General features: G+C 57.3%; 5 protein-coding genes and 1 non-coding gene across 6 annotated transcripts; 5 read left to right on the forward strand and 1 right to left on the reverse strand.

Moving 5' to 3' along the window:
- The first annotated feature begins 215 nt into the window (after positions 1–215).
- On the forward strand, positions 216–298 carry D7B24_007949. The gene has a single exon. It is a non-coding gene; the product is annotated as a tRNA-Asn (tRNA).
- An 827-nt stretch (positions 299–1,125) lies between these two features.
- On the forward strand, positions 1,126–2,125 carry D7B24_007950 (uncharacterized protein; the record flags this gene model as incomplete). The annotated part of the gene is made up of 2 exons (XM_028642050.1): positions 1,126–1,676; positions 1,804–2,125. The coding sequence occupies 2 exons, from the start codon at positions 1,126–1,128 to the stop codon at positions 2,123–2,125; spliced, it is 873 nt and encodes a 290-aa protein (XP_028494015.1).
- Positions 2,126–3,084: 959 nt separating this feature from the next.
- On the reverse strand, positions 3,085–4,251 carry D7B24_007951 (uncharacterized protein; the record flags this gene model as incomplete). Its single annotated transcript, XM_028642051.1, has 1 exon — positions 3,085–4,251. The coding sequence occupies one exon, from the start codon at positions 4,249–4,251 to the stop codon at positions 3,085–3,087; it is 1,167 nt and encodes a 388-aa protein (XP_028494016.1).
- Positions 4,252–6,151: 1,900 nt separating this feature from the next.
- Positions 6,152–7,484, forward strand: LAP1_2 (Leucine aminopeptidase 1; the record flags this gene model as incomplete). The annotated part of the gene is made up of 3 exons (XM_028642052.1): positions 6,152–6,340; positions 6,398–7,144; positions 7,206–7,484. The coding sequence occupies 3 exons, from the start codon at positions 6,152–6,154 to the stop codon at positions 7,482–7,484; spliced, it is 1,215 nt and encodes a 404-aa protein (XP_028494017.1).
- Positions 7,485–8,247: 763 nt separating this feature from the next.
- Positions 8,248–9,090, forward strand: D7B24_007953 (uncharacterized protein; the record flags this gene model as incomplete). The annotated part of the gene is made up of 1 exon (XM_028642053.1): positions 8,248–9,090. The coding sequence occupies one exon, from the start codon at positions 8,248–8,250 to the stop codon at positions 9,088–9,090; it is 843 nt and encodes a 280-aa protein (XP_028494018.1).
- A 1,936-nt stretch (positions 9,091–11,026) lies between these two features.
- Positions 11,027–12,377, forward strand: END3 (endocytosis defective- protein; the record flags this gene model as incomplete). Its single annotated transcript, XM_028642054.1, has 3 exons — positions 11,027–11,263; positions 11,330–11,564; positions 11,653–12,377. The coding sequence occupies 3 exons, from the start codon at positions 11,027–11,029 to the stop codon at positions 12,375–12,377; spliced, it is 1,197 nt and encodes a 398-aa protein (XP_028494019.1).
- Positions 12,378–12,527: the final 150 nt, after the last annotated feature.

Raw genomic sequence — 12,527 nt, forward strand, 5'->3', positions numbered from 1 at the left:
GTAGAGAGTAGAGAGTAGAGAGTAGAGAGTAGAGAGTAGAGAGTAGAGAGTAGAGAGTAGAGAGTAGAGGTAAGAGGTAAGAGGTACGTACTCGCAGTCAGTTCATGGGCCGTGGCCAAGGCGGGTCCGTCTCTACACGCACCCACACCAAACGACGCTAGTCCTTCGTTGCGCGCAGGCGACATGTAGCTCACAGCGCCTTCTCCTGGCATGAGTCCCTGATGGCCCAGCTGGTTAAGGCGTCCGACTGTTAATTTGGCAAATCGGGAGATCCACAGTTCGATCCTGTGTCGGGGAGTTCATACTTTTTGCACGTTTGCGCTCAACACCAAAGTAACTCGCAATGTTGCTTTTCATACGAGATTACTTCTTGTTTTCACGTATTTTTGAGGATCCTGTCCATACCACCATTTGGCACCATTTAAATTCCATTCCATTTGCTGCCTGCTGTAGATTTTTTTTTGGCCTGTCCTGGGCCCCAAGTCAGTAGTGCCTTCCTGATCGATACCCCCCCTCGCTCATGTTGTTCCTTCCACCTCTGTAAATGCAATGGCGCCCGAATGGTCCTCAACAACCATCTGTACACGACGCCCACGAAAACGCAACCCACACCTCATCCTCTCTCCCTGTGATCAGACCCTTGGGTTGAATCCTCCACCAGGCATCCCTCGGCACTTCCCCGCGAATTCACATGTCTGGGCGCTCGGTAGATCCTCGATACCACCATATGAGACAACATCGTATCCCGCATGGGCAGTATTGTCCGATCGACGGCGCTCGCAGCAACCCTAACGCACACTCCTTTATGGCCCGATTCGGAAATACCTTGCGATGCAACAGTACAACACTGCAACTCAGCCCTCCCCGCCCCGTCCACCGAAGGTTGAGGATGGTGGCCCTCAACTGCCGAAGAGGCAACCGAACACGATTTCCTCCTTCTGGGGGCAGCAGGAGAGCGTGACACGCATCATCGAAGACCTCGGCGCCTGCCATGCGAGGCGTATAAGAGAAGAGATGGAGGCCGCCCAAAGGACAGGCACACGACAGTAGACCACTCACCGCAGAGTTGCTGACAAGATTGCATTTTGCCATCTCCATCCACCGACCGAGAACGCCCTCCTCGCCATGTTCCACACCTCGCCCATACGCAGCATCCGCCGTGTGGCCATCGCACTCGGCGTCCTAGCCTGCCATCTCGCGACTCTGACCCACGGCCTGCCCTCGCCCGCCGCCGATGCCATGACGGCCGGCGAGTGGCTGGAGCGCACCGATGCGTCCGCCCTCGCCCCGCGGCAAGACATACCCCCGGGCCTCGGCCAGTTCCCCGCGGGCCCGCTGAACCAGTTCCTCCGGATCATCAGCTCGCTGCCGGCGGGCGAGCGCGCCCTCGACGCCGTCGCCAAGATCCTGACGCCGCTGCAGCAGGGCCTCGCCACCGCCGCCGGCATCGACACGACGAGGGAGGACCTCGCGCAGGAGGCCCCGTGCGCCGCCGTCACCGTCGTCTTCGCGCGCGGCACGACCGAGCCCGGCTCCGTCGGCCTCATCGCCGGCCCCCCCTTCTTCGACGCCCTGCGCGACCAGCTCGGCGCCGAGACCCTCGCCGTCCAGGGCGTCGCGTATCCGGCCACCTTTGCCGGCTTCAACAGGAATGGCACGGACGGCGTGCCGAGCATGTAAGCAAAGACCATGCAGCGGAGCGCGCGCGCAGGGCCAAGACGCTGGACCTGGTCCAAGACGGCCCACTCGGCAAAAGACAGCCACCAAAACTTGGCAGAGACGGCTGACGCGAACTGTGAACAGGACGGCCTTCGTCGACCAGGCGGCGACCCGGTGCCCAGACACCAAGATTGTCATGGCCGGGTACTCCCAGGGCGCCCTCGTCGTGCGCAGCACCGCCGCCGCGCTGCCCGCCGGCACCATGGCCAAGGTCAGCTCGGTCGTGACCTTTGGCGACCCGCGCAACCCGGCGCCCGTCACCGGCGCCGCCGGCAAGACCCTGATCCTCTGCCAGCAGGACGACGCCGTCTGCAGCGGCGGCTTCATCACCGTCGCGCACTTGACGTACGGCGCGAACGCCACGGCGGCCGCCGCGTTTGTCGTTCAGAAGGCCCACGGTGCGTGATGGGAAGGGGGGGGGCGGGGGCGTCGTGCATGTACACAGGCTTCGCCATGGGTGGACGGATCTGTCGGACTCGGCATGGCCGCGGCAGGAATAGAGGCCCCTCTCTCTCTCTGCCTTGGCCCGCGAGTCACGGCGGCATGGCACGGCTGGGCATAGTTGCCGTAGGCAAGCCCAGCAGCAGCAGTCTTGCAAGCACAATGTGTGTGACCAGGCACAATCAGAGTCCAAAGCACTGCAGCCACGGAGGTGAAATATTGTCAGTCGCGTTGATTGTCGTGTACCGAATACATACCTGGCCGTCATCCCTCCGTCTGGTGGTGGCTCCTGTCCATTCTACCTCGTGCAGACTGGCCAAAGCGACGACCATGCTTCACTCAGTGTGTCAATTGCCTCAACACGAGTATGTGAACAAGGCCTTGTTTGGTCAGGTGATCATTCCCAAATCAACTCAAATTGCAAAGGAAGAAACAAAGGACGAACAACCCTGCAGACAATACCACGCTGCGTAGTCGGCAATCAGGGAAGGCGGAGTTCGGCAGGCGAGCTCTGGCGAGATCGTCGCCTGCAATCTTAAGATCAGATTGGGCATGCAACGAACAGACGCACGCGTGTAACAGATAGAGCGCAACATGACAAGAATTAAGGATTTTTATTTTTTTATTTTTTGCTGCCGTGCATTTGTACCATGTAGTGCTCGTTATGGTGGATCCCTGCCGTGTAGTGGTAGTCATCAAGGCGTGCGACCTACTGTCGTCTTGCCGCGTCACTGTCGAGCGCTGTATCCGGGTCTTTTTGGGTATCATCTCATCTCATAGCCAGTCAAACCACCCCCGGACGGCTGTCCCCCATTTTTTTCACGTCCTCATCGCATCACACGCAGAGCGCACTCTCACAGCCAGGGTCGGACAAGGACAAGTCGCGTCGCTGCACGTTCTGCATTCCATACACAGACGCACCGTTTACAGGATCTCCTCGGGCTTCACCTTGATCCAGTTCTGGTCAGCGGTAACGGGGAGACCAAGCTTCCTCTGCTGGTCGGCGTTGTCTCTGATCATGCCGTCAATCTGGGTGCGATAGCTCGCCTTGCGATCGACCCACACGCGAACGCCACCCTTCCAAACGTCGACATCATGGAAGAGCATGTAGCCGTCGCTGGTGGGCGTGTCGCCGCCAACCAGGACGGGCTTCTTCCACTGGTTGATGTACGTCAGGATGGCAGCGTGCTTGCCTGCCATCCAGGTAAGGGGTGTCCATAGATAGGGGGTCAGCGTGAAGTCGAGGTTGGCCTTCTCGTCATACGTTCCGGCTTCGATCTGCTTGCGGGCCGTGGTCGGGCTCGAGGGGTCCGCAGGGTTGGCGAGAAGCATGGTGACACCAATGACGTTCTTAGCCGGCACGTTGTAGCCATACTTGGGGTCCGAGGCGACCATGCGAACGAGCTCCTCCGAGGCCGCCGTCATGATGTAGACGTCAATGCCGTTCTCCATCAGGCGGTTGAAGAGCTCCTGCTGGCCACGGAAGGGCTTGGGCGGGTTGATGGCAATGGGCGTCACGACGTCGCCCTCGAAGTAGGTGGCGGGAATGGTACCGTTGTGGGCCATGAGCTGGTCGACGTAGCCTTTGAGGGCACGCAGCGTCAAGCCTGAGAAGACCTGCGCGACCCAGGGGTAGCAGATGAGGTCGTCAACTTCGCAGAGGCGGTAGTAGTAGCTGAAGAGCGTCTCGTTGTGCGAAGGCGTATCCTTGAACGGGATCAGGTGGAGAGACGGATCGAGCGTCTCGCGGGTAATGATGCCACGGTTCTCAAGGAACGGCAGCAGCGATTCTTCAAGGTCGAAGCGGTACGACGTGTTGTCCATGTCGAACACGGCGTAGTTGCCCTGGTGAGCATTGGCGCGGATCATGGCGTTCAGGATATCGGCGGCCTGCTTTGGCCAGTGAGTAAGGGCCGTACCCTTGTCGGGCTGCGGCTGCTCCCAAGGCTTGCCCCAAGGGTTGCCCCAAGGTTGGCCCCAAGGTTGGCCCCCAGGAGACGGCCAACCCCAGCCCCGGAAGGGAGAGGCCTCTGAGGAAGAGATAGTAGCCGCGAGGACAGCCAGAAGGCTGGAGCTGGAGGTGAACTTCATCTTGAAGAGTTGACGAGGGGTCTCAAGGAGCGGGAAGAGGTAGCTGCGAGTGGCAAGGCAGGGTGAGGAGCAGTTCACAACGGGATCAACAGGCAGGAGGCGAGCTCTTTAAATCCCCCAGCAAGTGGGAGCAAACGTCAGAAAACTCAATGGGACCCAACAATCGAGAGCGATTTCCACGCGCAGGCAAGATCGGCGGGGCCTCATCACTGCTGTCGACGCTTGTTGATACGAGCAGCGGGCCCCCTCCTCTCCACAGAGCCTGGCGTCCACGAGGTTGAGGTCCGGCGGTCCTCCAAGAGCTGGCATGCAGCAGCGCCGTCGACAGGGCTGGCGGGCGAGCACACGACAGGCTGCCCGATGAGACCCAGGAGGGCAACCATGAGGGAAATGCGACTCTGTCGCCGAACAAAGCGCGGGTGTGTGCAGCTGGCTCGCAATGTGACATGGGGGTGGGACAGACGGCGACGCCGCCGAGGCGCGACCATGACTCGCTGCGGGGCGGACTCCGGGGGTACCGGTTGTTGACCCAATTACGTAGATGCCGTGTGGGGGTCCTCGGGAGGCCAAGAAACGGAGGAGGGACTCCATCATCGGCGGTCGGAACGGCGGTGGTCATGGTTGGACTGAGAGGCGGAATGGTGTTGAGAGCGAATGTTGTGGCGCGAGTGCCAGGCAGAGGGCATCCATTGTGTCGTTGGTAGATACCTAAGCAACAAGCAAAGTATTGCGAGAAGAATCAGCAAGGCATATCAACAGCACGTATGCAGCAAGACTGAAGAAAACCGAACCAGCCTAGCGAGCTCGCTTGTGCCAAGGTTCGAAGCCGTCTTGGACAGGGAGTTGAGGGGGGGGGGAAAGGTCGACTTCCACAATACTGACGACCGGTTGCAGGAACCATGCAGATGGGCTGCCCAGATCTGCCAATGATGCTGCTGTAGTCAGCAAGTTTATCAGGCTAATCTTGATTCGTCCAGAGCTCAGCAAGCCACCCCTTGTACCTACCCAGCACCTTCCCGTGGCTTTGTCCAATGGCAGGCTCGACAATAAGTTCAGGCCACCCTCTGTGAGGAACCCTGCTGTGAGTGGAGCCAGCATGCTGAATTGCAACTCCACAGAGCAAGGCCCTCTCAGTTCCCTGGTTGCAACGCGAGACTCTCTTTCTTTCAGGCCACTGAGGAGATGAGTGGCAGGCCTTTCTTTGTGTTCTTGTTCTTGTTCTCCGGATCCGGATCAGGTTCTGCCCCTGAACCAAGTGCTTGGATAGCTTGGCGTCATTTTTTTTTTCCCCCAGAGTACAAGTTCATTATGAGCTCGGTTTAAACCCCGAGATTCCTCATCCTCGGATAGCAGCTTTGAGGAGGAAGAAGAAGAGGAGCATAAACTTTGGCCTTCACAGACCAAGCTCGCATCGTCCTTCGAGTTCTTTGAACCGACTTGAGCTATACATTCGAAGCGGTATTCAAAGCGACCGCCTTCCCAAAGCGATCAACCTGTTTGGGTGGCCTGGTTGAACATATAGTCAGCACACGTTGATGGCTAGTACACCAGGCTGCTAGCACCAGCCGCTGTTGGGTTTCGTCTGACCCCAAGGTGGTTGGTGCTTTTAGCAACCCCAGCAGATGCCGACTGCACCTCCACATTTCCGATGACATCGATGCCAGGCACACCCGTCTTATCGCCTCTTATCAAAAGCCGAGACCCACCATTTCGGCGGTTACGAAGCAACGCCAGAGCACGAGCACATGAGCACGCGTGCAGGCTAGCTGCCTCGAGCGTGCCCCCCCCCCCCCCATGACGAGTGACTGATGGCCCGCATCCTCTGAGCCGACGACTCCTCCCTCTCCACCACTTTACATCATCATCACATCGCTGCACCTTCACAATAATCGCAACAATCATGAAGTTCTCCAAGGCCTCCGCCCTCGCGCTCATGCTGCCGGCAGCATCCGCTCGCCACATTCTCAAGGAAGAGACCGACAACGTCGTCCTCTACCCCAACGAGATCGAGCAACAGACCTACCTCATCGAGCTCGCTCCTGGCAACACGAGATGGGTCACCGAGGAGGAGAAGTGGGAGCTTCGCCGCGTACGTTTACAATGAAGCTGGTATTGCCTGCACGTTCTAGACTGACATCGCAAACAGAATGGCGAGCGCTTCTTCGACATCACCGACAACCAGGACCTCGGCGCCACCCGTGTTCATGCCGACTCAAAGAAGGCCGTCTTTCCCGAGAAGTGTACCCAGCAAGACAACGTCAAGCCTATCCTCGACGATCTTGACAAGAGCAACATCAAGAGGCGCCTCGAAAAATTCACAAGCTTCCACACGCGATACTACAAGTCTGACTACGGTCGCCAGTCGTCCGAGTGGCTTCTCAGCGAGATCAACTCCATCATCAAGGACGCCGGCGGTGACAAGCATGGCATTTACGCCCAGCACTTCCCACACACCTGGCAACAGAGCTCCATCATCGCCACCATCCCCGGCAAGACCAACAGCACTGTTGTCATTGGCGCACACCAAGACTCCATCAACCTCTTCCTGCCCAGTATCCTCGCTGCGCCCGGCGCCGACGACGATGGCAGTGGCTCCATGACCATCCTCGAGGTCTTCCGCGTCTTCCTCGGCGTCAAGGACGTCCTCAAGGGCAAGTCGGAGAACACCATCGAATTCCACTGGTACAGTGCCGAGGAGGGCGGCCTTCTCGGCAGCCAGGCCATCTTCTCGCGGTATGAGAAGGACGACCGCGACGTCAAGGCCATGCTGCAGCAGGACATGACTGGATTCGTACAGAGGACTATTGATGCTGGCCGTCCCGAGAGCGTCGGTGTCATCACTGACTACGTAAACACTGGCCTGACTGACTTTATCAAGAAGGTCATTGTTGAGGTAAGCTTCTGACTCCCTTTGGGTCCCGATATCTCAATGACCGCTGACTCGGGCTCCTAAGTACTGCGACATTCCCTACGTCGAGACCAAGTGCGGATATGCATGCTCGGACCACGCGTCCGCAAGCAAGGCCGGCTACCCGTCGGCCTTTGTCATTGAGAGCTCCTTTGAGGACTCGGACAACCACATTCACTCGACCGATGACCTGATCAAGTACCTGTCGTTCGACCACATGCTGCAGCACGCCAAGATGACGCTCGGCCTCGTGTATGAGCTGGGCTTCACCGACTTTGCCGCTCTCGAACACAAGAGCGATGGGGTTGTTTTTGATGACTTGTAAATATCGGACATGTAGATGATCTAGGGAGAGGCGGAAACGATCAATCTAGGGTTTGAGACAGCAACAGAACATTTGGTCAGTCCCAGTCAATCGCATGTCATTGGCGGCACTGTCAAACCTTGTGTTTAGAACAGTGTGATCTCCTAAAACGGTTCCCGCCATCAAAGCTGTATCCGGAGAAGATTTTAGTATGATTTCATGTGACACATTGCGACATAAAGCAAGACGTGACATGACGGTGTAAGTCGACTTCGGACGGTGACGCCCGACTAATCCCCAAAGCTGCAGGGAGCAGGGGCGGCCAGCGTCCCCCACTGTTGCTCGCTCAGGTACCACGAGGCAACCATGCCCTACGGCAGGCAGGCGTCACACTAGTGCCCGGGGCTCCTTCTCCACTTCAACTCCGAAGATGCCCCTCCAAAAGAACCTCCTACTTCCTTCCCCCAAAACGATATGAACTGTTCACCTTTCATCGACCAAAACATTCCAGCGCTCAAGGTCATTTCTCAGTCGAAACCATCCTTACAGCCAGAAACGCGTTTGATGAATTTTTTTGGTAGTTTGGGCGAGAGAAACTAGTTTCCGGCATCATTCTCAACCCTTGTTTCTGCGGGTTCTGGCCTTCGTGACGGACAGCATGGGTGATCTGCCGATGACAGGCATGCCCAGCGGCTTCTCAAAGTCGATCATGGCAGCTGCGCCATATGAAAGTCGACCTCCCAGCCCGCCGTACATACATGTACCGTTAACGACACTCCGAGAGATGACACTGGATCCCTTTCTGGGCAACCTCGCAACCCTCGGCATCACAGCCGCTGAGTACAGCATCATCACCAACAATGGAACCCCGCAGCAGGCTAGCGATCCCTCCGAAGAGTGGACGTACGAATCGCGTCGTGAAGCTCAGGCGGTTGTTGACTGGCTCTACCTCGGTCCTCACTCAGCCTCACGCGACCAGGCTTTCCTCGAGCGTGAGGGCATCACCATGATCCTCGCTGTCGGCTACGCGAGCGACATCACCAAGCCAACAACACTCGTCACATTGGGCCCCACGGCAGCCACCCGTGCACTCGGTATCATGATGGACAGGGTTGACGTTAAGAGCATGCACAACCTCACCAGAGTGTACACCACAGCCGCCAAAAAGATCAACGACCATATCTTGGAGGTCCATCGTAGCCAGGCCGATAGTGGAGCCGTCGTATCGCACAGGCGCGGCAAGGTCCTCGTCGTTTGCGAATCGGGAAATGACCGCTCTGCTATGGTTGTTACTGCATACCTCATGGTCATGTTTGGCTTGGACCTCATTACAACTGTTTCCTACGTCACCATGAAAAGGTTCTCCGCCATGTATGACGAGGATTCAAAGAGGTTACTGGTTGCGTGGCACGACATCCTGGCAGCACAGAGATCAGTCACTGCCCAGGTGATGGCTTCGACGGCATGCAAAGATGCACGAAGTGAGCCTCGCAAGCGAGGGATCGAGATGATGTTTGACGGTCACCAATGCGGAGGTTCAGGCCAAGACGAGAGAATGGACCGTAACGATGACGAAAGCCGCTTCGGCAACAGGAATTTTGTACCCTTCATGGACACGGGAAACTGAAACGAACGACGCACCAAGGTCAGGGAAAGAAGACGATAGTGTCAGGTTTTACACTTTTGGACTGTCTCGACAAGCATGTCATTGAGATGGGAAGATTGCCTTGAGCCAGCCCAAAACCTGTCCTTGAGGCGTTTCTGGACAGCATTGTGTTAACGATAGAGGAAGGAACAGGCGTTAGGGGTGTGTCATTGAATTACCGAATGCTCTATACCCAGCTTAGCTAGCGGAGACGACAGGGTGGTTGGCCAGTGAGAAGACGCAAGTCACTGTTCACCCGTGAATGTAAGTCACAAGGCCATTTCGTAATAAACTTGAGTCAACACGTGTGCGCGGACCTGGTGAAGAACACGAGAAACCTTGGTCCTGGGGGGGTTGAGCCATCTCGCTCCTCCTCGGTATGTTTCTGTCCTTGCTCATGAACGTGCTGCAATACTTCACGGCGCCCCTCTTGTGAAAAGGCAACGATGACCCGCCGTGTCCGCCATGCTTATCACCATAGCTCGTCCCAGCGAAAACGCCTCCACAATAATGCCCCTAGCTGGCAAACATTCCCGAACCTACATCTCGATCCATAGATTCTGGACTCAAGGTCCTACAACGACCGCAACACAATCGAACGCGACAGCTTGTCTCGATAAACTATTCTCCCGAGAGACATAGCCCGGTGATGTCAAGGGTTAGCACCGATGCAATAGCAACCCCCTCCGGCCTCGGAGCAACACACTGCAGCTGTTGACAAAGTCTTGTCTACAAGATTTGGACTCGACAGCCGAAGAGGCAGACGCTTACCCCTATTTTAGGGACCATGTCGTAGCTCAAGGAGGTTTTCGGAGAGAGTATAGGCGCATGCCGGGACCTAAAAATTCTGAGCACAGCCAGTCATCTTAGTAGCAACGACTCGGCTTCTCCGGCGGAAATGTGGTCAGGACAACTGTAGATGCATCGAACAGCGACGAAAGTGGTCGGGAGCGATGAGCATGCGACTGCAGAGCAACAGGCTGGTCCTTGGTTCATCAATAGTGACATGGGAGACGATGTCTCACGGCAACGCCTTTCGGAACGAGCACCGGCGAGCCCGCCAGCTAGGAGCTTTTCGATCGTTTGTGTTCGTCGTCACCCCCATGAATGCCATTCAGCACGGCATGTCATTCGTCAACTGAGGCAGATGACTTTCCGGAGTCCGGTGTACCATTTGAAGGGGTGACTTGCCCGAAAGCCTTCTGACCTCTGTGTTGAAGGATTTCGATCATTCGACCTCCTCGAATTATTAGGAACACGAGGATAATGGTGGAGACGCTAACCCATTGCGAGGAGACAGCTGGTTGATGTTGCAATTCAGAGGCTTTTAAAGCTTCATTCATCTACATCAATGGCAATATCGTCAATTAAGCTGATTAAAGAACAAAGGTCTAGTGGAGTACAACCCAGGATTGATTCTCAGCGCATGATGGTTCCACACACAACCTCTCAAGGCAAATGAACAGAGCAACTTGGGTGTTCGCTGCTGACTAAGACAAACTGGCCAGCCGGTGACGTCCATCCTGCGGTCCGGAGTGGTTGTGGGGTTCAAGTACCTAAGAATTAGGCGTGGGCAAGCTTGGAGCTTGGCGGATGGAGCGGGCTCATACTGGCCTGTGGTGGGACGGTGCTCGATATGACCGACCAGGTACGCGGCAGCACACCACAGCCACCCACTCTGCCACTGTACCTACCATACCTACCTGAGGGTGAGGAGGCCTTCCAACCTGCCGGCGTACATCATCACCACCACGACCACAACTGCCACCGATTCGGTCCTCGTCGCATAGCGCTCGTATACCCTCGCCACGAGCTGCACTGTCTCTCTCGGCGCCTGCTGCCAGCGACCAATCTGATCTCTGCCCCCACCCCCTGACACTATCCGATCTACACAACAACACCCCCGCCGACCTCCGAGATGGCACCCCGAATCGAACCGGCCGAAGTCGAGACATACTGGAACATCTTCTCGACCCGGACAGGCGGCGGAAAGTTCCTGACCGGCGAGCAAGCGGCGCCGGTGCTGAAAAACAGCGGTCTCACAGACACGCAGCTCGAGCGAGTATGGGATCTGGCCGATGTCGACAACGATGGCAACCTTGACTTTGAGGAGTTCTGTGTCGCCATGCGCATCATCTTTGACATTCTGAATGGAGTGCGTCTACACGCCAACTTTTCGCCGACATGATTGTGGCACGGTCACTGACGTTGTTGCTCGTAGGAATACGCAGATGTACCGACTGTCCTGCCGGACTGGCTGGTGCCCGAGTCCAAAGCGCACCTGGTCCAAGCAAGTAAGGCCATTACCGGAAACCAACCGCGCTTCGAGCAGGTGGAGGACGAAGAGGAAGACTCAGGCCTGAAGGACGGGTTCGATTGGTACATGACACCGCAAGACAAGGCCAAGTACGAGTCGATATATCAGGAAAACCGCGACATGCGCGGCGAGATAGCCTGTGAGTCGGAACAAAGCCTAGCCCGTCGCTGGCCCTCCAGCTTCGCCGCCTCCCCATCCGTCTCGCCCCTGCTGACCGAAGACCTCAGTCAACTCACTTGAAGACCTCTACGAATCCCTCGACGTCCCCGACACGGACATCCGCTCCGCGTGGAACCTCATCAACCCCTCAGCCGGCTCTTCCATCAACAAGGACGCCAGCCTCGCCTTCCTCCACATCCTCAACAACCGCCACGAAGGGTTCCGCATCCCCCGCACCGTGCCCGCCTCGCTCCGGGCCAGCTTTGAGCGCAACAAGATCGACTACCAGCTCGACAACCAGCGCACCGGCGCCGCCTCCCGGTGGGCCACCAAGGCCGACGACTCGACGGCGACGGGGCGCAAGGCCAAGTTCGGCGACCAGTACCTCACGCGCCTCGGCCGCAGCGGTTTCAAGTCCGGCGGCACCGACTTTAGCACCCCGAAGGAGGGCGACTGGGAGGAGGTCCGCCTCAAGCGCCAGCTGCAGGAGCTCGACGAGAAGATTGCCCGCGTCGAGGCCGACGTCGAGCGCAAGAAGGGCGGCAAGCGCGACAGCAAGCCCGCCCTCGTCAAGAGGGAGCTCGAGCAGCTGCTCGACTACAAGCGCACGGAGCTGCGGGAGCTCGAGCAGGGCGAGGGCAAGGCCAAGGTCGGCCAGTCCCTCAAGGGCATTGAGGAGGACCTGCAGACGGTGCGCGAGCAGATTGAGGGTCTTGAGTCGCACCTGACTTCGCGAAACCACGTTCTCGAGCAGCTGCGACAGGAGATTGAGAATGAAAAGGTCAATCGATAGAGAAAAGGAGACGAGGGGTGGGGGACAAGGTGCTGCGTTTTCAATTTTGGGCCATGATTTGGATTCAACAGGTTTGGTGGGGGTTGCTTCTTGCTTCAGCATGTAAATATGACAACTTTCACTGGCGAAGTAAATCTGATTTCCTGAATC

This window comes from Verticillium nonalfalfae (genome assembly GCF_003724135.2).
Source record: "Verticillium nonalfalfae strain VnAa140/NRRL 66861 chromosome Unknown scaffold_68, whole genome shotgun sequence".
In the NCBI taxonomy this organism is placed as follows: Eukaryota; Fungi; Ascomycota; class Sordariomycetes; order Glomerellales; family Plectosphaerellaceae; genus Verticillium; species Verticillium nonalfalfae.